The sequence below is a fragment of the Brienomyrus brachyistius genome, chromosome 3 (assembly GCF_023856365.1).
Source record: "Brienomyrus brachyistius isolate T26 chromosome 3, BBRACH_0.4, whole genome shotgun sequence".
NCBI lineage: Eukaryota > Metazoa > Chordata > Actinopteri > Osteoglossiformes > Mormyridae > Brienomyrus > Brienomyrus brachyistius.
The window spans coordinates 17,512,509-17,538,015 of NC_064535.1; the positions used below are offsets into that span (position 1 = coordinate 17,512,509).

Below are 25,507 nucleotides of genomic sequence, written 5' to 3' on the forward strand. Positions count from 1 at the left end.
GGTTTAGGGTCAATATTTTTATTTGGTTGAACCCACCTTGTCAAACAAAGCCAAGTTTACCCTTATGATAAAATTCTGCTCTTTACACTAAGAAATGGTCAATAAATAGACCCTGGGAACCAAATGCCACGGCCCAGGGCACCAACATGAATCAGTACAAACTGAACCAAAAGGAAACGTATCACAACCGATGGGAATGTGGGAGATGGAGGCAGGTCTAAATGGAGCACATTGATCTCAGCTGTCTGCTTCACACAGGCTTTCCCACAAGGCATCTTGCATATTACTCTATGTTCTAAAGAAAGCACCACTGACTCAAATCAACATAACAAGGAAGACAAAGACCATGCGACTGGTTGAGTCACCTGATGTACATACAAGAGGACAGCTGGTATTAGGAGATGTAAAACATTTATCATTAGGGCAGGTAACAGTGGAGCTCTTGGGTCTGCCATGGTCAGCTTCTGCCTCTCAAAATCCCCCTCACTTGCGTTCCAGCCTCAGGCTGGCTGAACTCTGCCTGGACTGGAGGGTCCGCTGGACCATGTCCTTCCATTGGTCATCAGAGATCTCCTGAGCCCAAGTAGGGATGGCCAGAATTGGCAGATTCACTGCTGCCATGGTCCTCTTCACCAACTCTACATGATCTGTTGAAGCAATTTTGAATAGGGGAGTTATTCAAAATAGATTCATGAAAGCCCACAAAAAGGTAGGACCTCAAATCTAAATGCTATATAAACACTTCCACAAAAATGTATGTATTAAAAAGGATATCCATATGAAATTGAAGGCCTGTACAAATCAGCACCACTGATCTTATGAGTATTGCAGCTGTAATGAGATGGGGTAAATCAAGGATTGACCATGAAAGGAGGATGAATACATTTGTCCACATCCAGTTTGATATACATTTTATAAATTGTTAATGTGATTTTTTCCCACCAACTACCCACATTCAGCTGTAACATGTCAAGGCTGGTTCTATTGGATCATCTCTATTCTATGGGCGTCATCTCATCTGTCACTATGGAGCCACGGGAACAGGTAATCTAGATTCACAGCTGTATATTATGGACTAGAGGCTACATGTATATTGGGGAAGCAGGACAGAGCTCACCTGCATCCATGGGAATGGAACTTCGGCTGTGCCTTGCAGCTGCACCTTCTGGATCTTCCTCCTCGTCGCTGTCTGGCACTGGGGGCTGTGGTAGGAAGAGACCCATAGCCTGGAAAGCACGGATTGCAAAGCCACATGTCTTCACATATAGAAATGCAATATGCTATATGCTGGCGCGACTCTACCCCATTTCTAGTGTCTAGTGGATAAATTACAGAACTGTGAGATAAAATCTATGATGAAACGACAGGGCACCATTAAGATTTTTAGATACGTATCTGTAAAAATCACCCCGATACTGCGGCATAAAGGCATACATTTTAGTAGCATTATGTACATCGGTTACCTCGATTCTTTCTTGGACGTCCTGCAGCTGTTCAGCGTGTGTGCCGAGCTCCTCGGGCAAATCCATCTGAGCCGAACTCGACAAACCATCTGGATCTTGATTCAGGGGCTGATAGTAGTAACCACCCCCGTCCTCATCTTCTCCCGCACCGCCTTCGTCTTCCTCGGGCTCCTCGCCGCTCCATTCTCCGCCGATCTCTGAGTCTGCCCCGTCCGATAGCCTTTCATGGCCCAGCTCTTCTTCGGAGTTCGGTAAGACTCTTTCAGGACCCATCTTTCCGGCTCTCTGCACTTCCATCCACGGCCGCCGGATTAGCTGCAGCCCTCGGAGAAGAGCTATAGAAACCCCGGTGTTAGTTAATCTGTATACGACATTGCGTTTCTCATTATTCAAGCATCAGGTGCATAAATTGTAAAGATTTAGTTAATAAATGTATCAATTAACTGCACAGATAACACCCCTGCTGAAACCTTGCTAATATGCCTATCAACTCGGGAGGCCTAAGTGAAATTACAGAAAAACACCAAACATTTTTTTAATAAGAGAACTTAATAACAGCACTTAAGAGACACAAGCATGCGTGCGATTGTCAAGCCCCATACCGTACACCTATATCTTATGATGAAAGGTTACAAAAAAAAACATTTGTTAGCTAAACGCTATCAACACAGTTGTCAGCTACCTCTATTGACGGAAGTGGCTCGCTTACGCTCATACGTCTGATACGTTTGCCGGAAGTGCTTGGCGTTTCACTACAGGAGTGTTTATCAATACTAAGAACACGAATATCGTTCTTGTGAGTTGTGTCCGCATTCGGGTGCTGCATCCTTCTAAGACTGCATTCGAAGATCGAATGTGTCACAGCAGCGCCACAGTGTCGTCCCATTTCGAAGGCTCCTTCAAATTCAGCCCAGAAAAGCGTTATTCTTTTGCCGAAATCCCAAAATCCATTGCGCGATCCTTCGAAAGACCCAGCCTACAACGATTCCTGTTACAGTAACTATAGCAGTCATACAGTGGCGCTATGTGATTACGTGGAGGTACTCTGAAATGGGAACGTTGGAGGAACTTTTATTTTGAAATGTTGAACTCGGGTCCCTAACGTGATTGCGAAAGCAAAGAGATAGTAGGCGCGAAGATTGATGATGAGATAGTTTCGAGATCTGAAAACAATGCGCATATATTTCTGTGGAAGCATCCGAGGAGGAAGACAGGATATAGATATATATCAGAGAATAGTGCACAAATTACAGAGCTATGGGCAAGTGTTGACGGAACATGTCAGTCGAAGTGATATTTCCGAAATGGGTAAATGTTCACACATTTTCATCTCATTGGTATGTTGAGTTTTGTCTCCAGTGGTCTCCAGTGTTTTGGCCATTTGTAATGCATTTTGCATTCTTTCATTTCCAGGCGAAAATGCTGGTGTGCAAGGAGACAAAGCAATCCACGATAGAGATGTCCAGTGGCTCACGACGTCCGAGGGTACTCGTCGGTCACATGTTTCGTGTCATTTTGTAAAAGCTGTAAATCAAGGGAGGACAATCTTATATTGTGTTTGCAGATTATTGGGATAACCTTTTGGTCAGCTGTTCAATCCCAGGTGTGAGGACTTTTCAGCAAATCAGTCCTCTAATTGGTAATCTAATTACGGAGTTGTTGCAAAAACAGGCATAAACAACGGCACTTTCTGGATAAGACTGGCCATCCCTGCTGTAGATAGACGCATATAGTGCGGTTCAAGTTATGAAAAAGTAATGTCCACTTAACCCACTTATGTTCAATAAGAAGGTATTATAAACGTTTTAAATAACTAGTGGAATTGTTAATCATATACTACAAGAACAGTAGTTTGTGTTTAAAAACGAAGATGTTTTACAGTTGTCGTTGCTGAGGTGACGCAGCCCTCGCTTGGAGTTGGGTATGAGCTTGGCCGAGCTGTTGCCATGAACAAGAGGATACTATGTCTCTTCCGTCCATCCTGTGGGCGAGGTAGGGTCACTCTGGGTTTCCAAGTAAAGACAGGCTTTGCGCAGGCATTGCTGGCACATTGAGCTGAGGCACCCACCACATGATAAACTACTTCAGGGATGAGAACCTGAATGCAGCCATGTGACGGGTGATACCTCAGCACCATGCTTTTCTGAATGGACCAGTTTTTCCGGTGGCCGGAGTGCCAATCCTGCCACCAACCCCCAAGTTATTCCCTGTAAGTTGGAGGATTAACGTCATACCCTTGCTCAAGGGCCCAAGGGAGTAGGATCACTCTGGGCATTCACGGGATTTGAACCAGCAACCTTCTAGTTTTTGGAGTTGCAGTAAAAGTATTGAGGACTTGACCTCAGTGCCCTCAATGGTAGGTATGGGCATATTATGTGCTATTCCTTTCTGTCTGAATGTGGAGTAATTTCACAATTTTCTCTTTTAACCGCGTTACTGCTGGCTGAACAGCTTAAGTGACTAAAATATCAAAGAAATTGAATGGGTCGTCTATGTATGAGCAAGACTAATCCAACTGTAATATTCATTTCTGACTTGGAAACAGTTAGATGTTAGATACATACAGTATAATAAGATTATAAACTCAAGTGTAACTCTTCTTGGTTTTCAGTAGTGAGGCTGAGGTTCTTAAGATTGGTATTGTGCTGTTAGTGGCATGCCAAGCTCCTCAGTGCTGGGAGTCTCCAGATTGTTTTTCCTTCTCATTTCAGACTTAACCTGCATTCGAGGAGCTTAACCTAAAATACTATCTTAATAAATAACTCGGTCTGTACTTTGCTTTGCCATACGTTACAATTCATGCAGCAGTATTAGTGGCGGTCAGCTCCGCTAGCTTGTGTGAGATTTGTTATGTACGGATGCTGTCTCTCCGCTCAGTGCTCTCTGCAATGATCCGTGGAGCTGATGATGGGTCTCCAAATTCATGCTTCCAAGTGCGGGACTACCAGGAGGACCAAGTGGAGAGAGTCCTGGATGATTTCTTCAGTGACTCCTTCTCCAAGACCTGAATGTTGTTATTTTCGGTGAACATCTGACAAAGACAAGCTTTCTGTTTAATAGACAGCAGCTTAAAAATTAATCATCAACTGCTGATGTTAATGGAAATCCAAAAAATTAACTACATGAGAGCTTAATGTTTCTGTACCAGAAGTTTACTCAGAAAAAGAAAAGTCTTTCTTAAGTTTGTGCACTATTGTAGTACCCTGCCTCTCTAGTACAAATGAACCAAAAAACCTCTTTCTCCCTAATGCCTTGGAATACTGATTCTGATCAATAAAGTATTGTGTGTTTGAAAGGCATCACTTTATTAAATTTGTGATAAACACCACATATCTCCGCAAATGTAGAATTAAAAGCTGGAATTCTTTGATCCAAAAAAGGATTTAAAATGTCACAGCAGTATTCAACCTTATCTCGCTCCCTTCTTTGCCAGCTGAGAATGAATTTACCGGTGTGAATGTGAGAATGAGACCTACTACATACCACTCAAATATAGTTTGGTTTCTAAAGAATGGAGAAATGTTATTTTGAGTTTGATATGTCACGACTAGCAGCCGCTTTTCCCCACAGGAAGTGAGGGACTCCTGTTTCAGTTATTCCCAGGTTTATGCCATTTCCCATGCTGTATATAGTGTCAGGCTAGGGGGGAGTGAGGGTCGGATTTCATCCCTAGGAGCGAAAAGATCAGGGTGAAATCTCAGACTGCAGCACAGGGACAGTGATGGTGAAACAGCAACATTTTCAGAGAATCTATGAGAAGTAACAAGGTAAGACTGTTTTTAGCTTCAACAGATGAAGAGTGTCTAGATGTTTATTGTGCAGATAATGTTCTGTGAATTCCTGGTTGCCAAGCAACAGCCTGAGTTCCAAAACCCTGGTTGGTGGTGCTAATTCCTGGTTACCTGTGCTTTTTGTGGCTAATTTGAGACCTCTTCTTTTTTATTCCTAAGTTTATGGAAATGATGAAGAGTTTATTTCCTGCAGACTCATCAGCAAGCTTTTGGGTTTTGATGGTGGGGTGCTGTGAGGCTTGAGTGTTTCAGAATTCTGTTTTCATATTCAAAGACACGTCTGATAAAGGATAACACATCCTGTATTTTCCTTGCAGCCACCCCGGTGTTTCATTAGGAGGCCCAGAGGTGACTCAGGAGAGCTGGGCATATAGAGTTCTGAAAGTCCCTTTAACATGTGTGATCAGTTTGATCAATGTGTTGAGCAAAATGTAATTTTGCATTACGCTTTCATGATGTGGACCTGACGAAAAAAAACTATCCACAGGGAATCAGAAATAAAAAATGTCAGCTGAAGCCATAAGACAACAGAAAAATCAATTTTAGCACCAGGTGTTTTCTGAATGGCCAATTTTAAGTGTGCCTGGTGGGTGATACTGCAGTCTAAACAGGTCAGCCTGTATCAGGGAAAAGGGGAAACATGATCTGTGTTGTAATTTCATGGCTTAGTGATACCTGTCAGGATACAGAAGAATCTGTTCAACTTCCTGTGGATCACTGGATTTTGGCTTCTTACCTACAATTTATTTGAAATATTGTACATTTATATTGGCTGAGAGCTAGCTGTGGCCATGCAGTGGGTTCACATGGTCACAGTCTTAGGGAGTCATCTGACCTGCAGCATGGGGTTGCGAAGAGGTGGAAAAATTATGGATTTTTTTTTTTTTTAAAGTTTCCATGGAAATTTATAATGCACTACCAACTGGTGACCATTTTGGAGAACGCTGTTTTGTTCCTACTTTCTGTTCATACATTCTATCATTTACATGCGCACACGTTTGAGTTTACACCAGATAAGGTCAAAGGCCAAGTTATGGTAAGTTTAACAATATATATATATATATCCATCCATCCATCCATTTTCAAAACCGCTTATACTACTGGGTCGCAGGGGGTCCGGAGCCTATCCCGGAAGCAATGGGCATGAGGCAGGGAACAACCCAGGATCGGGGGCCAGCCCATCGCAGGGCACACTCACACGCCATTCACTCTCACAAACACACCTACAGGCAATTTAATTTCAAGCTAGTGCATGCACTTAAATAATTGAGCTAGCTGAATTCCCAGGATTTGCATCCCTCCTAGAGCGTCCTATGTCGCGTTCCTTGTTTCGCCACTAGGGGGCAGTGCTAACCTGTGCATCGCAAATACCTGTTAACTTGCGTCACAGTGTAGGCATTAAGAATACAAAGTTCAGGCCTTGTATTTAGAGCCTGTGCCTAAGCTCAGCTTGTAAATGACATGCTGTTTACCAATTAATAGCGGACATAGACACCACCTCACACAGTTCACAGTTTTAATGAACACATTCGGTATCAAAAATAGGACACACTGCAGTATACTCACAAGTCTCACAAATAAATTACACCAATAAATTACATTTACAGATTTAAATATGACATAGCAAATCTACAACGGGAGTGTGGACGATTGCAGACATGCAGATTGACATGTGACCCACCCTTCAAATACCCCCCACACTCTTTCATACTTAATTGCCATCGGTCTGTCTGCAGAGGCAGAGGTGGATCACACCACAAGTGCAATCAGTCCTCATCTCCATTAATGGCTGTATAAAACATGAATGAATTCATTAAATAATTCACAAGACAAGAATATATAAACCGCTGGTAAAAATATATATATATACATATAAATTGTCTGGATTCATACGATGGGGTCTATTTATAAACCTGAAATATAAGTACAAAATGTCTTTAGCTACCAACTAATATACATAATAAATCTTGCAGCTGGCAACTTTTTTTTCTGGAAGCTTTTAACCCTAAACCGTGGACTAGCTGTTAACTTTCTGCTGCTGCTTCCTCTGGTCCTGTTTAGCAATTTGGATATTTGACAGACCGTGGATATAATTGGTGAAGCGCACATTACTGTCTTTTTAATGAGGTTACTGGCTTGCCTGTGACAGCAGAGAAACTTGTTTTTAATCGGCATGGCTTTGCAGTCCCTGCTTAATCACACGCTGTCCTGGAATTGCTTCTGAAATGAAGTGCAGTCACCATGTCCCATCTAAGGAGACCAAACTCACATTCAGCTTGCTCTCTCTCTATATATTTTTTTTAATAACTTGTAAAGAAAGACATTTTCATATTTTGATTCATGCATTTTCCTGAATCTCTAGCACTTTTGGGGTCCTGCTCCTAATTTTAGGGAGTTTCACCTCCAACTGTCCCCATTTCTCTTATGCAGAAGCATAAACAACGTTTTTTTTTGCCATTGTACTCCCCCCTCCATCAATCAAGAAGGGTGGGCCTGGTGCAGGTGAGGGCATGGCCATTATTTTTACCATTGATATCATTATTTCGCTGTCTGGCCAACACTTTCAACCAAAGCAGTCATTTGCATACCTGGACGTTTTACTAGAGCATGTTAGATTAAGTATCCTGCTCAGTGGTACAACAGCAGGTTCCCGCACTGGGGCTTGTACCAGCATGCTACCTGCAGCCATCTGGATCATATAGTAGTGTCCCTAAAGCCTGTTTGTCTTCTCTGGCGAGAGGACCATAAGCATTTGTAGGAGGTGGCTTGCCGGCTGCATCGGGGCTAAATCACGTCTGTGTTTAGCTGTTTCTTCTCCAGCCGTGGCGTTGGGCTGTGCAGGAAGCTGATGTTACACTCCCGCTCTGTGGGCATAAGGCGGCCAGGGGGCGGGCTGTAGCGGGCCGAGCGGTCCCTCCAGTGGCCCCTGAGCACCAGGACGACCGTCATGCCCACCACTGCCACAGTCATGCCCCCCAGCACCAGCAAGGTGATGAGCTGCACCTCTGTGAGAGCCACACCCCTTTGGGTCACCACTTCCTTCACCGAAATCTTCAGCAGTCGCTCGCCACCGCCAGCCGTGGCCCAGTTGGAGGCGTTGCTGGCGGCGGTGAGGTGGGGCCTGGGTGAGGTCACCCCACCCTCAGTCCCGGCCCACCCGCGGGAGGTCCAGCTGGGTGTGTTGGCCTCAGCATTGAGATTATGCAGGGGTATCTCGCAAGTCTTGCCTGCAAAACCTGGGGGGCAGTGACAGTGGAAAGTGGCAACTCGGTCCAGGCAGCGACCCCTGTTGGCACAGGGCCGGCTGGCGCAGTCGTCCACATTGACGGTGCAAAAACGACCGGTGTAACCGGGGGGGCACAGGCACGAGAATCGGTTCACGCCATCCAGGCAGGTGGCACCATTGGCACAGGGCTGCAGTACACAGTCGTCCACATCCAACTCACAGCGGGGCCCCGAGAAGCCTGCTAGGCAACGGCACGCGAGTTGGGAGGCATATCCTCGGTCATCTTCGCACAAGCCGCCGTTCTTACAGGGAGACCTGCGAGTGAAGAGTGGACACTGACGAGTCCAAGAAGGTCACCTCGGTGAAGGATGACCAAGGGTTAAGGTGCCTATTCTCACCTGGTCTTCTCACATGGGCCCATCTTCAGCTCACAGTTCCTGCCCCAAAAGCCCTCAGGACAGAAGCAGGCATACTCCCCCATGTCATCGGTGAAACATGTGCCTCCATTCTGACAGGGCTTCTCATTAGTGCACACATAGATATCTGGGTATTAATGAGATTATAATTTAATAGATAGGTCTGATAGCCAGTACACTGCATTAATAACTGTCAGAATCCATTAACGATTTCTATCAAATAATCCCAGCCATTGTTGTATTGAAAATGTCGTCACACTTTCAAAAAAGTTGTCAGTTAAAACTTGGTCACAAGAGGACAGGAAATGAAGCCATCTAGTGCATCAAATGCAAGACTGACTCTGTCGTACCTTTGTCGCAGAAACGTCCAGCCCAGCCACTGTCACATGTGCACTGCCAGGGCTGGTGGCAGGAGCCGTGGAGGCAGCCTGGCTTGCGCACGCAGTCCTCACACTGTGGTCCCTCCCAGCCCGGATCGCATCTTCAACACAGCACCCAGCAGGCCATGAATTCAGCATCATGATCATGTATTAATCGGCCACAAGAGGAAGCACATCAAAATGTATAGGACCATAAGCACCCATTTTCTGTTGCGATCTTAAGAATACGATCTGTTCTTCTGGCCTCAGAAATCAATTTAGTTTGTCAAAAAAGAATGCATCTCTACTTTAGTATCGGATACTGTTTTGAAAATAATACATTGTACTGTCTGGCTCAAGGGTTGCCAACTGGGATCCCAAGATGTTTCACTGTGTGGTGGGCGTGGGAATACGCGGTACTAGTGCATGCTCCCCGACCTGACCTCTTTCTGACCTGTTACAGTTTCCCAGGTCAACCACAAGTTATTTTGAAGGGAGACATTTAATAATAAAAAGGGATTATAAATAAAATGAATAATTATAAAAACCACAAAGCACGTTTGGACAATTATTGCATTTTCTTAATATCAATTAAATCGTACGTATGTATTAAACTTTCAGCCATCCACTGCCAGCGTGCCTTTCTAGCTTTGGTGTTGCTCCTCGTCCGTCATTATACTTTTGAATTATTCATATTTTAGCATGATTATTCTCGGTCTCCCTGCATTGAAATAGCCCTGTTGCGATCCATGCTTACATGACTGGCTGGTCATTGCATACGGCACGCTTTTATGTCCACACACTTGGGAAACAATCTGGGTTTCGGTAAGAAAACCTGTTTTCACACAGATTGCTGATAGCGTTGTGTTATCATTTGTCTTGGATTTGTCTTTGTTTGGTTTTGTCAAGCTGTTACCAGTACCTTCAAATCCTTACTTTGTTGAACCAGCTTCATGATACAGGCCCCATCATATACAATGCTTTATATAAATATTAAAAGAAAATCTATCGTTTCTATAGATTTTTATAATTTCACAAGAATAGCTTAAAAATATATATTTGGACCGCTGTCCATTGTTCCGTGGATGGACTGTTAGTGGAACCTAAGCTGATGGGAGGGTGCTCGCATCACAGGTGCAGTTTGAAGCCCAATTTGAAGACATCGGTTCTGATGGTGTATTAATACAGGTTTTTCAAGAGTAGTCATTAGTGATAGGTTTTGGATTTTTTTGGGACACAGTTTGTTTGGTTCAGTTTACTTGAAATATTCATTATGATCCATTCACCAACTTTGCATAAATTATATCTGAAACACTTGTTCTGCTGTTGAAAAATAGTCTATTATTTAGCCTAAATAGTGCTAAGGGTAAGCTAATACCACCAAGTCATGAAAGAAAATTATATTTATTGAATTACAGTTTGAGTTCCTCAACACTGTACCTTGGCTACTCATGTCTATTAAAAACGCAAACCCAACAGCTCATCACATAGCCAGCAAACGAGTCCAAATGCTAATCAACCTTGGTTAAAATAGTTTTAAATCGTGAAAATATTGCATCTCTAAAATCCATTTACAGCAATCAGGAAGTCACTACACACGTATAGACTATATTATACTACACCATAAGATGATAGGCCTACATTTCAATCGCGACTGAGGTAGGGCTCTCTTAATCAGTAGACTATGTGAGTCTCTCATTCACTGACTCTCATTCACTGTCCCTCCTTCGGGTACATAGATCTCCAACTCGGTCGTTCGTTCACTCTAGGCGTATACGTTCAATCCAACGTTTAAGTTCATATTCGATGAGGGAAGCAGCATTCACGTCATTTTGCTGAGGACAAGACGAACAACGGAATCAATTCTGGCAGGTAAGTGTAAGAGTCCTGTAAGGGACTCATTCCCCGTGAACGAATCCTTGGCCGATGTCACACCATTAGTAGTCATGTCATCCATACGACACTGAAAAGAGGAATGTTTCTGCGCAGCACGAAATCGCAGAAAAGCGATGCATAGGCCTGCAGCGTGGCGTAGGTGAAATGCATATAAGAAGCAGAGTTGCCAGGTGCCCGGTTTTCGGGCTGCTTTCATAATGTTCCACGGCAGCCGACTATAAGGGGAAAATAAGCTAATTATTATGAAATCAGGTGGCTCCTAATCCTGAGTAATACGGAATCGTTAGACACCGAAAGTCAGAGACGCGCACACGCAAAGCAGGATTGCCAACTTTCACGCATCTCGCGTAACACTCACGGTTTAAGACTCACTCACGCAAGCAATATTACGGCAAATCTATATTATTCCATTATAACCTTAAATTAGTTACATCAGAAGCGTTGGGAGTAGTTTGCAAAACCTATAGACTATTTACAAATTCATAAACCTGTTACATGTCTGGAATAGAAAATCTCACTTCAGGCAGCTGACCAAAGTTGGTAGCCCAGGGAAAAGAGCGTCCATCTACGTGACGTCATTGTGTTTAATTCTGGTTTTAAAATGTTGGACATTTGAATGTAGGGATGGGCGATACCAACATTTTTCCTTTCGGTGCGATACCATTAGTTTGTGGTACTTTTTCATCGATACAGATACCGATACTGAAATTCCATGACTGCATAGTGTTCATTAATAACTTTATTGTAAGGGCAATATGAAATATGAATAAAACTTTTGAACATAAATACTTTAAATAAACGCTTATAACATTTTTTATCATCTTGTTTATATTTAATATACTCATTGATCTATTTAATTAAATTATAATAAAAATTCTACTTCAAATTAATACAAAATTTAAAGATATAGTGCTTAAAGATAGAAACTGCATTAAACCAGTAAAAATAAGAACATTATCATCATCCTCAACAACAAAATGCAACAATAATAATAATATTAATAATTGTGAATTATGAACAGCCCTTCACTAACAATTCATGTGACATTTATAGTGAAAATTAAATGAAAATGGCTAATAGTAAAGGCATTACCTATCGTAGTGGGTGAAAAATAGCACCACACTACATTTCTTTTCCTCTCTTAACCGTCCATGCTACCGCTCTCAGCTAACTCCGAGCTGCAGTGGAGTGAGGATTGAGGCCGTGCTTCACTGAGACTGCGCAGTGAGCCTTCGCCTCTGACATCCGATAGGATGACATAATCACGTGACACAGAAGAGGGTCTAAAATACAATGAAATGCCTAAAACTATCAGAGGTGAAAAAAAAATCCACATTTTGTGTTAGCGCAGTGGTATCGCGATATTTTAAAAAGTATCGAGTTCAAAGTATCGACACGCTCATCCCTATTTGAATGTGATCAGCATACTTTTCTTTGAGATGTTGTATACTGGAATTTCAAATATTGGGCTAGTTTCAGCTTCTGTTGGGCAGATTTTTGCTAGACCTGGCAACACTGATAAGAAGCTTCGTTTTACCTGCACACGCCGCTTTCATCACACCGTCCGTGGCTCAGGTTGCAGGGACAGTCTGCCTCTGAAAAATATGGGAATCCTGTCATCCAAGAAACCTGCAAACCCACACGTAACTCTTGTATCCCTGATGTTGCTACTGTACTTGCAAACCCGTATTGCTGAAACATAACACATATAGTGGCCTTATTTAAAAATACTAAAGCGTTTCAATAGGTCTCTAATTCGCAGGGACGATTATGGTTGAGTTGCTCTCAAAGGCTGTCGTCTTTTGTTTGCAGTTACGTGTAATTTAGTAAATGCGCTGCTTTGTTTTAAATGCTTTTCAAGCCGGTTAAAAAAACTTGGCATCGTTTAAACATGCTTTGTATGCAGACACTCAGGCGGAGACTTGGATAATTGTGAGAGCATCGTTTTAAGTGCTTCTGCTACAGCTCTGCGTGCATGGGGCTTGGTGCGCCAGGTCAAGCTGCGCATCGATTGCTTTTCACCTACTGCCCGATCTGTTGTTAATGTTTGCTGTTAGTGTTGCTTTTAAGTGCACGCGTGGATTTCTGCCAGGTAGAATAATCAGTTAGGTAGTTAATTGTCTGACGGTGGGTTATGTACACATTAAATCTTGTGTACCGAGATCCTTTCGGGCTTTGCAATTGAATTGCGAATAATTCGTCGAAATGTTTCCATGTCCATAAAAATTGCAATAAAGTTTAGCAAGTTAAAAATGACTTGAATAAAACGACTGATGGCACACCCAACCCAAGTCCACATGTATCATTTGCGTATATCGGTACTATGTGGCGAATGTGCTCTATCATTTTTCTGATTGTCTTCGGTGAAGATGTTTTCTAGAATACGACAGGTGTTTTGTCACAATGGGGCTGATGACGGATGTCCCGAAGGTCTGCTGTGGCGTACTTTGTTTTAACAAACGGGTAATGAAATGAACCGCAGTTCAGACAAACAGGTCATCCCCATGTAACCAATGAACCGGGTGTACATGTTTTTGAACATAACTTGATTAATCGTCTGCATATTCATTAGAACTCATCATTTTAGTGTTACAGTCAAATTAATGAATTTGCCCACGAGATCAATAAAGTATATCTATTTGTCTGTACCAGTTAAGGACCGAAATATAATAATAACCAAATTACAGGACAAAATCTTTGTTTTCTATGCTAAGTACCATATGTGGGGTCTAATTATACATTTACATACAAATGATAGTGGGATTATTTTCTAATTAGTTGACCAGTGCTTAATAATCCTCATAATGAATTACATGAGCGTTAGGCGCCGATTTGGCGAATACCGCGTGGCGCATGCGTGCCGAGCCACGCGGGGAATGCAGCGCGCTCTTGCAGCCGCCCGTGCCAGTACGCGTGCAGGAATTCACCAGTGAGCTCCCCGCCCCCTCAATCGTACTTGCTGGCTGTTGCGCAGAGAGCGCTCTTCTTTCCTGAATCGTATCGCAAAGCATTATGAAATCCGCCCAGCTACAGTATGCATGACTGCCCGTGAAGAGTTCTCGTACAGACCCCCAGGGTGCGGGCGTAGTAAATTCAGCGATGGTGTATTTAAATACTTCAAACTTCTTCTGCTATTTACCGTCGTCTTTAGTAATGTTACTATAATCATTTGATAAACGGAGGTGTAAATTAGCAGTCATATTTTTTCAACTTGACAACATCTTGTTCAAGAGACTGATGTATATGTTTTATATAGAATTATTCTATATATCAATGTAATGAATAGCTAGATTTATAATAATTATGATTAATATCTTGTGTGGCATCTCGTGAGATTCACTACAAGATTTTTAGTTGAACAGCCTAATTTAACATTTTATATTTAAGATTATGCACAAAACGTGGGTGAGTAAAGAGAGGCTATTTTATGTAGGGAGGTCCAGAGGGGTCTCACTGACTTTGTGGCAACGGTGGATTTTTCAGTTCTCCCCTCCACACTGCAGTTTCTATGTGGAGGTGATTGACCAGTTGGTCAAGCAGCCAGACCAACAATGCATGACCTCATTTTTCTTTCAGGACAGCAAACCACCAACCCCCCCCCCCCCCCCCCCCCACACAGAATCGGAGGGCACAGGCTGTCCAGCCAGGCTTCACGTGAGCTGCTCTGTCTCTTGCAGAGGTGTAGTGCAGGCCTGTCTGAGTATAACCAGCCTGCACTGCAGGGGGCCTTTGGGCAGCAACTAAAGCCTTCTGGCATGGGGCTTCATGGAACATTCCGGATATAAGCTCATGTCATGTCCTTGAGACTTGTAAACCACCGTAGTTAGAGCCCTTATTGTAGAACAAGTGCATGAAGCTGGGTGAGAGGTCTGTCATCAGCAGGTGGGTGATCGAAAGGATCAGAGGTGAAGGGTGATCAGTAAGATCACATATATACTCTGAATTGGCGTGAATATTTTAGCTACACTTACGGCTTCTCTCAGCATCCTGAGATGGCCAGCCTGCCCCAGGGGGGCCCTCACTCAGCGGCTACATTGGGTATTTTTGTGTTAAAACCAGTGGGATCTAATTTTACTCTGTGGGCCATGAAACCAGACCCCCTGGCCTTCGCCCTCCCCCCTCCCCCCACCTGCACTCCGGTTATGAACGCGGTCTTGGGTTTCTGTGGTGCTGATCCCCGATGCCCGCACAGCAGAAGTCCGGCACACGCACGGAGGAGGCCAACGCGCGAGGGGGTGGGCTCAGGGTCACGGGCTCCGGACAGCCTGCAAAGCAGCTGTAACTGGACCCTTATGAAATTAGGGATCATTCAATCCCGGTGTCCACTCAGCTGCCTGCGCCGCTAAAAAAATATTTAGACAAGATGGCCAAGCGAGGATCTGTTGGGTGGGGGCAGCGTTACCGCCTGAATTAACAGTAACACGACCCCAAACCTCTACTGTCTAGCCCCAGAAGAGTCTTACAGGTGCTATTTAAAATGGGGGTGACCCTCAGTTCTTGTATCGCTTCATTAGAAGTTTTAATGCCTGAGGATGTTTGGAAGGAGCCCCCCCACCCATCGCCAACGTCCCTCACCTTGTCCGGTGCACAGCTGGATGGGCAGACAGAGGAGGCAGAGGAGCAGGTTCAGGCTGAAGTTGGCATCCATGATGAAAGGGATCTGGAAGGGAGGTTCCCGTCAGTCTATGAGCAGTGTAGGGGAGGGGGGCTGCTATGCATCGCTGAGGACAGTGAAGGGCGCATTCAGCAGGGTCAGAAGACCCCGACCATATGTTGACCTCAGGATTAACGGCTGCCGATTTCCATTCACCTGTATACCTGTATGTTTTACTGGGATCTGTTTGGATGTTGGACAAGTGGCAACTGGTGATTATAACATGTAATAGTGATTACATTCAAATTGCCTTCATTTTACCTTTCAGATTTTGTGTATTTGTAGGAGGTTTGTGAATTTTTATATCAGTATGTGGGACCTTGGAATGGTAGCCCTGGGTCACAAGAAAGGCAGTAACCAGTTAATCGAGTATTTACTGTCTCCAGGCTTCAAGGAGTGTTTTAAGTCCGTGGTTGCTGAGTGATACAGTGATATCGCGGTGTTTTGTTTTCCAGGTTGTGGCGCAGAATGAGGCAGTAGAGCACATTTACTCATGGGGTAACATTCAGCCAAACCCATGAAAGATCAAACCGGATGAAACCCAATCGCTGGGTGGGGAGAGGACCCTCACTTCATTATTTAGCAAGCTGCGTTAATTTTGCATATGGCGTTGAAGCGATTGAAGTTGGCGCTTTTTTTGACACATGTTGTGCTGTAGGATTCCTCAGGGAGATGTCAGGCCTTTCAGCACAGAATTTGCTTTAAGTTCTCCCAGGGAGAGGCCGGATCGATGGTAGAGGCAGAGTGTCGTGGGATCATCCTGATCCCGCTCTGGCATGGAGGTGATAATCCTGGCAAGGTGCTTTCATCGCTGCACGATTATGGGAGCCTTTGGCCTTTTGCTCTGATTGCAGCTGGTGGCAAATCCTAGTCGTCCCACCGACTTCCTGTCCTACAGAGGGTGTTGAGTCTGAGCGTTCCCACATCTGGTGCTTCTGTGCCGTCCTGCTAATCTCCCTTGTTTTTTTCGGGCTCTGAGTCCAGGGAGACCATTTCAGTCCCACAGCTTAATTAAAACGCTAATGAGGACAAATGGAGGAAATGTTTGGAGCCTGTAACCTGAGAGCGGTGTGGCTCCTTAGCAGACGGCTCATCACCACGCTGCTGTGACCAGCCCAGCTTTTGCAGCAGCTCTGCGGGGCACTGGTCACTGTTTCCTCTCCTGTCAGGCACAGGTGGGTGACACTCACTTTCAGACAGTCTGGACTGTTCTTACTGACCCCTTAATAGGAATATAGGAGAGAACACGGTCCCCGATCTCAGGAAGTGGTGGGGGACTTCATTCTGCTAGACATCACTCACATCCTCTGTGGACACCTCAGTATCCGGGGTCGGCGTGAATTGGCCTTGTGGGGAAGTCATCCTGGGTCAGGCAGAACCCAGACTCGCTTAGTATCAGAATCAAAGCAGACAAATTCATTGTCAACCTCACAAGGCTACTCCTGCTCACCGAAGTGGCGTCTGTACTGGCGGGTGGCAAGGTTCAGTGGGATCGCTGCGGCTCAGCCTCCGGAGTGGAAACCAAGCCGGACTTTTCTGACCAATGGCATACATTAACTAGGGGAGGGGGTGGGGTAGCATGGCCATGTGTGCCGGCCATCACGTACAGGTGGCCTTCCGACAGATTTATCACCCAGACAGAGGCTGCCTAAAGTAATGAGGCGATGAATCACAGCCACCCCCCCCCTTAGCTGTAACTGACAGAGGTTAACAGGGCGCATGAAGGGAGCTGAGGTGCGATGTGGACCTGGTGGCCTGTGATATTGCCGCCAGTATGATGATTATACTTTCACAGTACAGACACTCTCTGTTCCCCTCAGAAGTGATATCACACTTTTTTTTCCCATTTTGGAAGCAAACGTGTTGGGAAGTAAATTGGTGAAGGCAGTGTACTGAAGCATACAAACCTGTTTGTTTTCTGCGATGGAGACGGCCACAGTACCAGTGAGTGCTTTTCTGAGACAGGCCTCATCTGCTCAGAAATAATATGCTCAGGTAGTACCTGTCAACAGCTCCTCTGAATATTCAAAAGTACTAATTATAACCTGCTGTATTAACAGCTGCCTTTGATCATCTTTTGCATTTTGCAAAGGCTGCTGGGAAGCAGAGAAGCAGATAAATGGTGTAAACACGCTGAAAAAATGGAAATTTTGCAACTATGACTTGAGGTTTCCGACATTCAATTCTGCAGAAGCCAACCTAGCATGGCAAAAACGGTAAGAAATATTTCTTACTTAGTCCTTCGATTTATTAACAAACTGTAGAATAAGCAACAAAAACAAGGTTGGGAGGAGGCGCTTGGTGAAATAAACTAGCAGCTGAAAGACACTGTCCTTCAGTTCCAGGGATGCTGACATGTTTTTAATGACAAAACACAAAAACAAAACCACCAATCAGATGCTCCCATCAGCTCCCCATCTTGCCTCAACCAAACACCGCTCAGCACGAGGTAAAGAGCTTGGAGCAACGGTCAGTCGCTCAGTAAAACGGTTCCAGATACATTCCCACGAGACACTGGTGAGGGTGGAAATACCTGGGCGGTTCGGTGAATGGAGGAAGGTCGGCTGTACGCACCTGAGATAGTTGGGGGCAGCAGGGTAGCGCAGGTGAGCAGCGTGGAGTCCCAGGTGGCGCAGCGGTGGCAGAGACGAGGTGGATGGACGCTGGCAGTCAGGCAGGGTTTGTTGACAGAAATCTCTCTGAAGCAACTGAGGCAGAAGAAAGGCAGGGAGCGATCCGCCTCCCCACTGCTCTACAGGAGGTGCCGGCGAGGGGCCACTCTTAAAGGCACAGGCGCGCTGCGAGCGCAGTGAGCCAGCGGCTGCCACTGCCTGGGGGGGGCAACCTTCCTGCTGAGCAGCAGGACAAGTCCCACACGTGCCGGCCCACACCCCTGCCCCCGAAAAAACGCCGTCCTGATTGTGGGGGTCTGTTGCTGTGGCGACAGATAAGAGTCTCGGGATTGGGGCTGGCCCTGCCCACGCGCTCCTCTTTAGGCAATGGCAAGAAAGGGATCGTTTTTCAGGGGATTATCTGAACAATATCAGGGCTGTGTGATTCGTACAGGCAGCTACATGTCCCTCTGTGGAGAGAGTGTGAGTGTGTGCATTGAATTCTCCTCCCGCCCCCTGCACCCCCTTTTAAATCCCATAATATCCAGCTGGGTATGGTGATTGTACAGGAGAAGCAACCACATACTTAGGTAGTGAAATAGATTTATATCTTTATTGTTTTTAAATGAAACACAAATACATTTTATTTTAATACTCCTAGGGGAAGATATATGCAGATATGCACTGTCATTTGGAGGATCCCACTGCACAGCCTATGTGGTTTGCATTTGCATTCAGAACCCCCACATCATTCCAAATTGTGTCCTACAAACTAAAAGCTAATAGCACAATTATGACACGCCCCCCTTTTGGCATGGTTATCTGTCACTCTGAGCTGGTCCAGGCTCAGCTGCAGCTGGGGTTCAGATAATGGCACGGGCCCGTCCCGGGAGCTGACACGACAAGGTCCAGTGACAGAAAGCGGCTCGGATGGCAGAGCAATGACGCAAAGGAGCCGCTGGCAGATTCCCTTCCGATGAGCTGTCTGGGATGCTGCAGGTCTGTAATAGTAAGACTGTAGGAGCTCTATACCAAGATGGGCATGATGGGTAATTTTTCTGCATAACCGTGAATTTGAGGTGAGTGATGTCCCGATATGTGCCAAGGTGTTAGCTGTGCAGGTGTGGGGGCTGTAGCAGGATGATGGCACCCACCCTCAGGGAACCATAATTAGCATGGTGTATCCCGGCAGGGCTGCTGCAATACCTGCTCCATCACAACCGAAGGGGCCACCTGGTTCTGCGCCCACAGCCTGCCGTATCCAGAGCAGGAAAGCAACTTTGGAGGGTGAGGCTGGCGCAGAAGACTGCTTAGACACAAGTGGCAGACGGTGGGACCGTGGTGGCTGTGGTTGCTACGGCGACAGGAGACAGCTGCTCAGCCCCGTTCTGAAGGGTGGTGCCGATGTAGCCGGTTCTCCCCGCGTTTCCGAATTCCGCCAGCGTAGTTTTTCCGAAGGTTGCTCACCCTGCTGGGTGGTTTATGGCGTGATGGAAAGTGCCAGAAAGATATGGTACATTGCTAACATTTCACCCATCACCCCCAGCTGTCAGTTTGTGATTGCAAGCTGGCCATCACCAGACGTGGTGACGGGTCAGGCGACAGGGCAGGACCGCAGCTCATCTTTTCACCCAGACTGGACCTGCAGGACATTTCTGGGCTGTGGATTCCTCAGCCGCTGCTTTTAATGTGGAAATGTGATATTAAATTGGACTTGGTTAGCATCCTCGTAAACAGGTGCCTGGGTCTCTGGCCCTCAGCCTCCTGCCACTCACTTCCCCTCTAAGGGGCCCCAGTTTGAGTTTTATTAGGAAGTGATGTCTTTACAGGACGCTCACTTGGCCTCGTCATTTACTCTCCATCCTAAAATCACAACTCCTCTTACAACCAGCTTCCATTCACTAATTATACTGCTGCTTTAAAATCTAAGCGAAATATGCTGGAAATGAACTGAAATGTAAAAAAAAAAACACAGACCGATAAGGGGAAGATCTGATTACGTTTCAAAGACGTCACATCGGACCACTAGCTCTGAACCTCTTCCTATTCCCAAAAGCATCAGTAACTCATCACACTCACGCCAGTAGCCTGTCACACTCACACCAAGATAACCCGTTTCACTTGCACCAGTAACTTACCACACTCGGGCCAGAGTAATTCGTCACACTCCCTCTCCTGCCTCGGTCCCTGATCACCAGCAGCTCAATGACGCTTGTGCCCGATAGTTCATCTTAGCTGTGCACTTTTTGCCCTGCGGTCGAGGTGAAGTGAGGCCCTCCTTCGTCGGGCCCTTTACTCACTGGGGGCCTCTGTCCTTGAAGCCCGTCCAGCCTTCCTCCAAGTTATTTTGGGGCAGAGAGGCCACTCGCTCCCCCAGGGATGGATGACAAGAAGTGGCGCGTGTTGTCCACTTTGCACCCTCTCTCGTGTTTTCGCCGTCGGGCCCCGGGCTCTCAGCCCCTGCGCTTTTGGTGGCACTTTGCAGGATGACTCGGTATGGATATGTCAAAATAAACCCTGATTAAACAACGGCACCTTTTCACTTCCGCACTCGGGGAACCTGAGGCTATTTTTTGCCCTGGGTTCTGCAAAAGAGAGAGCTTGAGGGAGGGAGGGAGGGGGTGGTGGGGGTGGGTGAAAAAAAAAGTTCCCACTTCAGAGAGAGGCTGAATCTGACAGGCGCTGACTGGCATTCTGAGCCGAGTTGGACTGTGAAGACCTCAGCCTCCAAGCCGAGGCGTGTTCCTGTTCTGCTTCCTGTCCCCCTCCGACCCGGGTCCTCCACAACGGGGGTTTGCCCTGCAAGGCCTGTTACAATACTATCCGCTACAGTAAAATGGCACTGGGCAGCCTGCCCACTCCTGCCAGCATATCGCGTTTTCCCGGCAGGTGATATCCCCAGAGGGTTTCCTCAGCCCAGACAGTAAGGGTGAAAAGCTGTGCTTGGTGCTGCCACTCCATGTTCCCAAATTGTTTTGCGAGGTATTATTTCCCAACCTGGAATTTTGACTCGCCTTCATTACATGCTACGTAAAACCTGGCCTGGAATCCCCCTTAATCCGGGGCACATCTGATTACTGGCCTGATCCATCGGTGAGCTCTGGCTCCTCTTGGCTGAAACCACAGCAGCTAACTTTGACCCATGAGGCACCACGATCGTGCAGCATTGCTGTCTGTTCTGCCAAATCATTCTTCATTTAATGTGTTTTATTTTGAAAGGCAACACCACTATGGCTATTAACACGGGCCCTCCCAAGGCCTGAAGTGCTGCCCGCAGGAATTGCTGTCCCATAGCTTGGATTCTCAGCCCCTGCTGCTTCTGACCGGCGGGCGGGGCAGGTGTGGCCCTCAGTGTCGGCCCTGGCCCCGAAACCTGAGCCCCCTGCCCATTGTTGCGTTATATTTGGGGGGCCTGAGGTGGATATGCAGGAGACCGGCGAGGCTGCATGCATTTCACAGCTGTGCTATGCATCTATCTGCCTGTAAGCCACGCACAATGCCGGGGGTGGGAGGGAGAGACCTTGACAGGGAGGTATTGAATGACTCTCAGATATGAAGTGTGGAGATGCCTCCCGGCCACCTGGCCTGCACCCCTGCCCTATTAATGTATGCCTGAAAATGGCCTGGTGGGCGGGGGGTGAAAAAGGAAAAACAATAACAAGCATTCCACCCCCGCAGCAGCCTTGACTTGGGAGCAGCTGAGGAAGGCTGGGGGTGCCAGCAGGGAGGGGCTCTCAGCCCACAGGCTTCCACCGACATTCCAATTAAATGTACTTCCTTCGTGCATTTACCTGAAACACATGGAACTGGTGCCTTAACCCAAATATCCTGATCCTGAACAGCTGTGGGGGGGCTGCTTAATTGTGATTTCTATAAATATATAGTGTGTTGTGTTTGAGGGTGCCTGCTTTTGTGTTTCTCTGCTGTCAGACTGAGATCCTCCATAATGATTGGGGGTTGCCTAGTGCCTAGGAGGGGGGTCACATGGAGCAGCATGTGTCCTCGACACGAATCAGAAAGCCAGGTGACGCTCCTTAGGACCATCAGTCGGTGTGATCGTCATGTAATATCTCCTGTCACTGGGCTCTCTATGGCATGCGTGGCTGTGTCTGTGATCTTGTCAGAGGGGTCAGTCCCAGGTTTCTTGAGTTCCAGGCATCCATCTCAATCTTCTGATTGAGTCACGACACTCTAACAGTCCTTCCTACAATGCTGCCCAGTCATTTGGTGGTGAGGAAGATAGTCCTGTCAGGTAGTGACCAAGATTGCAGATTTCCAGTGGTCATTGCAGCACTTGCCTTAAAGGCTGAGCACAGGCCTGCCTGGCCTGGGGGTGAAGCGTGCAGATTGATAGACTGTCTATGCTGTGCAGAGCGTGCCGCTGCCTGTCTCGCCATGGTCGTTCTGAGCTGCTGGAGCACAGGAATGTCCGCTGCTCGTCCAGCCACTGCATGCTGGTGGTTACCCACCCGCGAGTGTATGGACGGGGGCCAGCCGAGGCGGCTTCTCCATCCGGGCCCCATCCTCAAATCCCACGCCATCAGTCTGCTTGGCTGGCGTTCGTATCTATAGCAACTGCTCTTCTGCTCATTTATGCTGCTGTCTCATTAGCTGCAAGCGGCTGAGAGTCACTTAGCCACCCCCTCCCCAAGACAGTGCTTAACTGCCTCATCAGTGAAGGCAGTATTACCCCTCCAGTTCCAGGAGTTATGCAATGGTGAGCATTTGTTGTTTACAGATACTCTGGCCCCGTGGCCCTGCAACTAACTGCCGCTTCCAGAGGTATTGTCAGTGATGATAAAATATGGATGAAGTGCCTGGGGAAGGGGGCCGGGGAGGCATGTCGGGGCAATCTATACACCGGACCGGCCATTGCCTGACGCACAGCAGCCCACAAACACGCCGCTATGTGAATGGGGACGTAAGGGGAGGGGCGTAAGCGTGCTGACCTGCTTAGGACCCTCGATTAGCGCCCCCATTAGGTAGGCAGAAGCTCCTTCCTGGACGTGTAGGATGAAAACAGGGTATAGACAACGTGTCCACTATCCATCCATCCAAGCCCTGGCAACACAGGGCAACCAAGACCGGATTCTAATCTGTATGCAAGATCATTGTATTAAAAATATCCCCATCTGATATTAAGGGAGTAATATCAGCACATACATCAGTAATATCAGTAACGTCAGTAATATGAGTAATATTAGTAATGTCAGAAATATCAACACATACATCAGGGATGGGTTTTAAGGAGGTGACTTTGCAGGAGGTGGCTTAGTTGGAGAACAGGCAGGTTCCTCAGTAAGGTGGGCGCCCCTCGTGCTGGACCTCCCCCCCAGCTCCAGCCTGTGAGCAGCTCCTGGAGTGTTAAACAATGGAGTGTTGGCTTCCTAGACTACCACATACGCATCCATTTACAGCTCAATGCGGCGCTGATTTGTGGCTGGATTGGATCCAGGCTTAATCCATGCTGCTTTCACATCTTCATTTTCTGTGGGCTCTTTTCCCAATGCTTGCCGCTCTTGGGTCCGGAATAAGCACCAGCAGGGCGAAGGTGTTCCCTGCAGCAGCGCTCCCAGTAGTGGTCTTCCCAGGAGTGGCGTGCAGCGGCATACCATAATAATAACTTTTAATTAGCGATCATTTCAATTACTACAAACTCTAATCGCCAGCCACTGCAATAATCTCCATACTAATCCAGCCACTCTCATTAAATGTGGGAGATTTAATGTCCTTCCCTGCACTGAGTTTCTCTCAGAAAGATTTATAGGTCTTAGTTCATTTACAGCACGGAGTGTATTGATTTGCCTTCAGAAGGATCTAAGATCCAGCCTAGCTTTAGCTTGACTAAAGAGACTTGGGACAGCACACAGAGTATTTGGGGCTGGCATGACAGAGTGGATAGTTCCTCTTCATCCATGAAAAGGGATCTTCTGTAGCGGCATCCCATTCTGTAGGTACTGCGAGGTGGTACTTCTAGCGCAGGGGTGTCAAACTCCAGTCCTAGAGGGCCAGAGTACAGTAACTCAGATAACCACCCTGCACAACTGTGGTGAACAGAATAGCATCTCAGAATGTAACACACATCAAACGCTGAGGCAAATGAGCTAAAAAAGCAGAAGACCATGTTGGGTTCCACTCCTGTCAGCCAAAATCAGCTGAGGAGGCAGTGGGCAGAGACTCACCAAAACTGGGCAGTTGCAGATTGAAAAATACAGCCTGGGTCAGAATTTGGCATCAACAGCATGAATCCATGGACCCAAACTACTTTGTGTCAACAGTCGAGGCTGGAAGTGGTGCTGTAATAGTGTGGGGCATGTTTTCTTGGCACATTTTGGGCGTGTTAATACCAATCGATCATTGCTTGAATGCCACAGCCTGTTTGAGTATTGTTGCTGACCATGTACATGCCTTCAGTGTTCTTCATTGGCCTTCCTAGTCACTGGATCTGTATACAATAGAGCACCTATGGAATGTAATGGAATGGGAGATTCGCAGCATGAATGTGCAGTTGACAAATCTGTAGAAATTGCATGATGCAATCATGTCAACATAGACCAAAATATCGAAGGAATGTTTGATTTCATTCTCATTAACAGGATTAACTGGCCTAATGTAACTTGGGAAAACATTTTTGTCCCAAAAAAGCAGTTCCTGATTGTGACATGAAATAAGGGTAACTCATTTCTGCTTAACAAATGACAAGAGCTGATTGGGTCGCTGAGGCAAGAAGTTTGAGCAAATTCTTGTAGACACATGGCCCAAGAGGATGTTACACCCAACTGTCTTTATCAGATTGCAGTGAGAAGCAAAATTCACCACAGGAGATGGTACCAGAACCACCTGGTCAGCAGTAAATTGATATTAAAAACCCAAGGCTTAGTACTGAGGGACACTTGATCATGAAGACTAATTATAGCAGATGCACTGAAATGTAGTGATGAGTTGGACCTCCCAAGGTTCTGTGGGCCACTGTCCGCACAGCAGCACTGGCCCTCAGCTTTCCTTGTCCCGCTGATTCCGGGGGCAGGTGGAACTCCAGCTTTGAAATCTCCAGAGAACCACAGGAACATCTGGGTTCTGGTTTCAGGCA

General features: G+C 46.3%; 4 protein-coding genes across 7 annotated transcripts in view; 2 read left to right on the plus strand and 2 right to left on the minus strand.

Moving 5' to 3' along the window:
* Positions 1–2: 2 nt before the first annotated feature.
* On the minus strand, positions 3–2,300 carry mea1 (male-enhanced antigen 1). 4 transcript variants are annotated; one of them, XM_049008681.1, is made up of 4 exons: positions 2,173–2,300; positions 1,464–1,798; positions 1,118–1,226; positions 3–647 (listed from the first exon to the last, which is right to left on the minus strand). In XM_049008681.1, exons 2-4 carry the CDS (start codon positions 1,758–1,760, stop codon positions 484–486), a joined length of 570 nt encoding a protein of 189 aa, XP_048864638.1. In that variant the 5' UTR covers positions 1,761–1,798; positions 2,173–2,300; the 3' UTR covers positions 3–483. The 4 variants fall into 4 exon arrangements, with proteins under 4 accessions (XP_048864638.1, XP_048864639.1, XP_048864636.1 ...); XM_049008682.1 differs by having other exon boundaries at positions 1,118–1,202; positions 2,146–2,265; XM_049008679.1 differs by having other exon boundaries at positions 2,146–2,264.
* A 163-nt stretch (positions 2,301–2,463) lies between these two features.
* Positions 2,464–4,758, plus strand: dnph1 (2'-deoxynucleoside 5'-phosphate N-hydrolase 1). The gene is made up of 4 exons (XM_049008684.1): positions 2,464–2,771; positions 2,877–2,948; positions 3,345–3,455; positions 4,341–4,758. Exons 1-4 carry the CDS (start codon positions 2,636–2,638, stop codon positions 4,469–4,471), a joined length of 450 nt encoding a protein of 149 aa, XP_048864641.1. The 5' UTR covers positions 2,464–2,635; the 3' UTR covers positions 4,472–4,758.
* Positions 4,759–4,888: 130 nt separating this feature from the next.
* Positions 4,889–25,507, plus strand: part of tjap1 (tight junction associated protein 1 (peripheral)) — a 68,461-nt gene continuing 47,842 nt past the window's right edge. The window contains exon 1 of the mRNA XM_049008672.1: positions 4,889–5,230. The gene's annotated coding sequence lies outside the window, so the exon portion shown is untranslated. The remainder of the gene's footprint in view (positions 5,231–25,507) is intronic.
* On the minus strand, positions 6,757–18,818 carry dlk2 (delta-like 2 homolog (Drosophila)). Its single transcript, XM_049008678.1, has 6 exons — positions 18,380–18,818; positions 15,727–15,811; positions 12,689–12,746; positions 9,247–9,377; positions 8,879–9,023; positions 6,757–8,795 (listed from the first exon to the last, which is right to left on the minus strand). The coding sequence occupies exons 2-6, from the start codon at positions 15,797–15,799 to the stop codon at positions 8,039–8,041; spliced, it is 1,164 nt and encodes a 387-aa protein (XP_048864635.1). The 5' UTR covers positions 15,800–15,811; positions 18,380–18,818; the 3' UTR covers positions 6,757–8,038.

What these genes read in the sequence shown, in the direction of transcription:
- dlk2 (XM_049008678.1), bottom strand. Translation starts at nt 15,799, where the DNA reads ATGGATGCCAACTTCAGCCTGAACCTGCTCCTCTGCCTCCTCTGTCTG. An exon ending in GATGAAAGCGGCGTGTGCAG is followed by an intron (nt 9,378 to 12,688) that starts GTAAAACGAAGC and finishes GCTGTGTTGAAG; the next exon opens with ATGCGATCCGGGCTGGGAGG. An exon ending in GGCCCATGTGAGAAGACCAG is followed by an intron (nt 8,796 to 8,878) that starts GTGAGAATAGGC and finishes CTTCACTCGCAG; the next exon opens with GTCTCCCTGTAAGAACGGCG.
- mea1 (XM_049008681.1), bottom strand. Translation starts at nt 1,760, where the DNA reads ATGGAAGTGCAGAGAGCCGGAAAGATGGGTCCTGAAAGAGTCTTACCG. An exon ending in ACGTCCAAGAAAGAATCGAG is followed by an intron (nt 1,227 to 1,463) that starts GTAACCGATGTA and finishes CGTGCTTTCCAG; the next exon opens with GCTATGGGTCTCTTCCTACC. An exon ending in TTCCATTCCCATGGATGCAG is followed by an intron (nt 648 to 1,117) that starts GTGAGCTCTGTC and finishes TTGCTTCAACAG; the next exon opens with ATCATGTAGAGTTGGTGAAG.
- dnph1 (XM_049008684.1), top strand. Translation starts at nt 2,636, where the DNA reads ATGCGCATATATTTCTGTGGAAGCATCCGAGGAGGAAGACAGGATATA. An exon ending in AAGTGATATTTCCGAAATGG is followed by an intron (nt 2,772 to 2,876) that starts GTAAATGTTCAC and finishes TTTCATTTCCAG; the next exon opens with GCGAAAATGCTGGTGTGCAA. An exon ending in GTGGCTCACGACGTCCGAGG is followed by an intron (nt 2,949 to 3,344) that starts GTACTCGTCGGT and finishes GATGTTTTACAG; the next exon opens with TTGTCGTTGCTGAGGTGACG.